Genomic DNA, 1,710 nt, shown 5'->3' on the forward strand with positions numbered 1-1,710 from the left:
GCAGGAGTTTCTAGCATTTTGTATTAAATAGCCTCATCATTTCTCTGCCCAGTGAAAGGGCTCCGGAAAGCACCCTTATGATATACCTATTATTGACATCATTACAAGTTCTTAGGACCGCTTTATCTTTTGTTGCTTCTACCATTGCCCCATTAGCTCTTTCCTCTTCAAGCTAAAAGACTAAAGAATGCTGGAAAGGGGGGCAGCCGGTTAGCTTAGGTGGTTAGAGTACAGTGCTCTTAACACCAAGGTTGCCGGTTCGATCCCCACATGGGCCAAGGAGCTGCGCCCTCCACAACTAGATTGAAGACAACTGCTTGACTTGGAGCTGATGGGTCCTGGAAAAACACACTGTTCCCCAATAAAATTTCTTAAAAAAAAAAAGTGCTACTGGGAGCAAAGCACAAAGTGGTGATCAGGCACATTGTTAACTGCTTGAGAAAAGGTGAGTGACTTCATAGGGGACGACAGATAAAGAGGGTCTCTAGGGGATGTGTCTGGAATGCGTGGGTTGAACGCTGCGCGGCTCAATGCAGGAGGCCCCAGCATCTGGGTTGTGTTCCCGGGAGTCCTGGCTGGGCGGCCTCCACCTGCTGGAGGAGGGGCCGGGGCGGAGCTAAGATGCGGAGGGAGGTGACGCACCGGAGACCCAGATCGCTCGGCTGCCCGCCCGACCCCCAGCAAGGCCCAGACCGCAGCAGGCGCCTCCGGCCCTCGGTGAGTCCTGCGCTTAGCCGGCTCGACCTCCTGACGCCCAGGCGGCATGCGGGTGTTTGGGGGTCGGGACTCGTTTAGGGCTCAGATCCTAGAGTAGCAGACTGGGGGCAGACAAAGGATGATGGGTGTGGGTAAATTAGGAGGGTCGGCTATAGATACGAAGGAAGCAGTTCCCAGGGAGACTGCGTAGCTCATCAAATGATAACGGTGCTGGCCAGGGGTGTACATGAAACAAGGCATCCCGCATTCAGAGCGGACTCAGGGAAAGATGGAGATGGCTGGGGGGCTGGGGGCTGCCTCCGGCCTTTCCCGTCAGAATTTCAGGCTTTGCTCTTTGGACAACAAGGTTTTGCATACAGGGGTGACTAGAAAAAGCCTTTCTATGCAGAAAAATAAAAAATAGAGGTTATAAATATTTCGGTTTCAGGGAAGCAAATGCGTAGAAAAATGGTAGAAAGAAAGGGGTTGCGCGGCCACCGCCAGTAGCGCAGGTCTGCAGCTGCAGAGGGAAGCTTCATGGATGTTTGTCCCCATGTTCTGCAGGCCTCTGTTTCTACAGAAGCCAACGTTTAGTACAGGGTGACTCCCCGGACTAGTGTTCGCCTTCACGGGTCTGTCTTCCCTCTCATCACTCTGCCTCCCCAAAAACGTAATCCCCGGAACCCTAAGGCAATATTGCCAACATAATAATAGCAACATCTGCATAGGGGGCTCCTGTGCCTGGCAGGGTTCTAATCCTGCCTACGTGCTTCCCCACACCTCACAACAACCCTATAAGACAGATGCTTTGCTCAGCCCTTTTGCAGAGGAAGAAGCTGAGGCGTTTGCCCAAGATCATGCAGCTGGTAGGTGACTGAGCAAGGTCCCCACTTCCCCTTCCAGATTGCAGGGCAGGCCTCAGCTGTGTATATTTTCATCACCGTCAGGTTCTCAAACGTATTAGATGTCTGCTAAGCTAAATTGTTCCTTCCATCACTCCTAACGTTTCTGATT

The 1,710-nt window shown here is 52.3% G+C and overlaps 1 protein-coding gene across 1 annotated transcript in view; it reads left to right on the forward strand.

The window, feature by feature from the left end:
• The first annotated feature begins 621 nt into the window (after window positions 1–621).
• Window positions 622–1,710, forward strand: part of SCG5 (secretogranin V) — a 51,595-nt gene continuing 50,506 nt past the window's right edge. Inside the window, exon 1 of the mRNA XM_019649188.1 lies at window positions 622–717. Coding sequence (XP_019504733.1) covers window positions 622–717 — 96 coding nt within the window. The remainder of the gene's footprint in view (window positions 718–1,710) is intronic.

Source organism: Hipposideros armiger, unplaced genomic scaffold (genome assembly GCF_001890085.2).
Source record: "Hipposideros armiger isolate ML-2016 unplaced genomic scaffold, ASM189008v1 scaffold_130, whole genome shotgun sequence".
Classification (NCBI taxonomy): domain Eukaryota; kingdom Metazoa; phylum Chordata; class Mammalia; order Chiroptera; family Hipposideridae; genus Hipposideros; species Hipposideros armiger.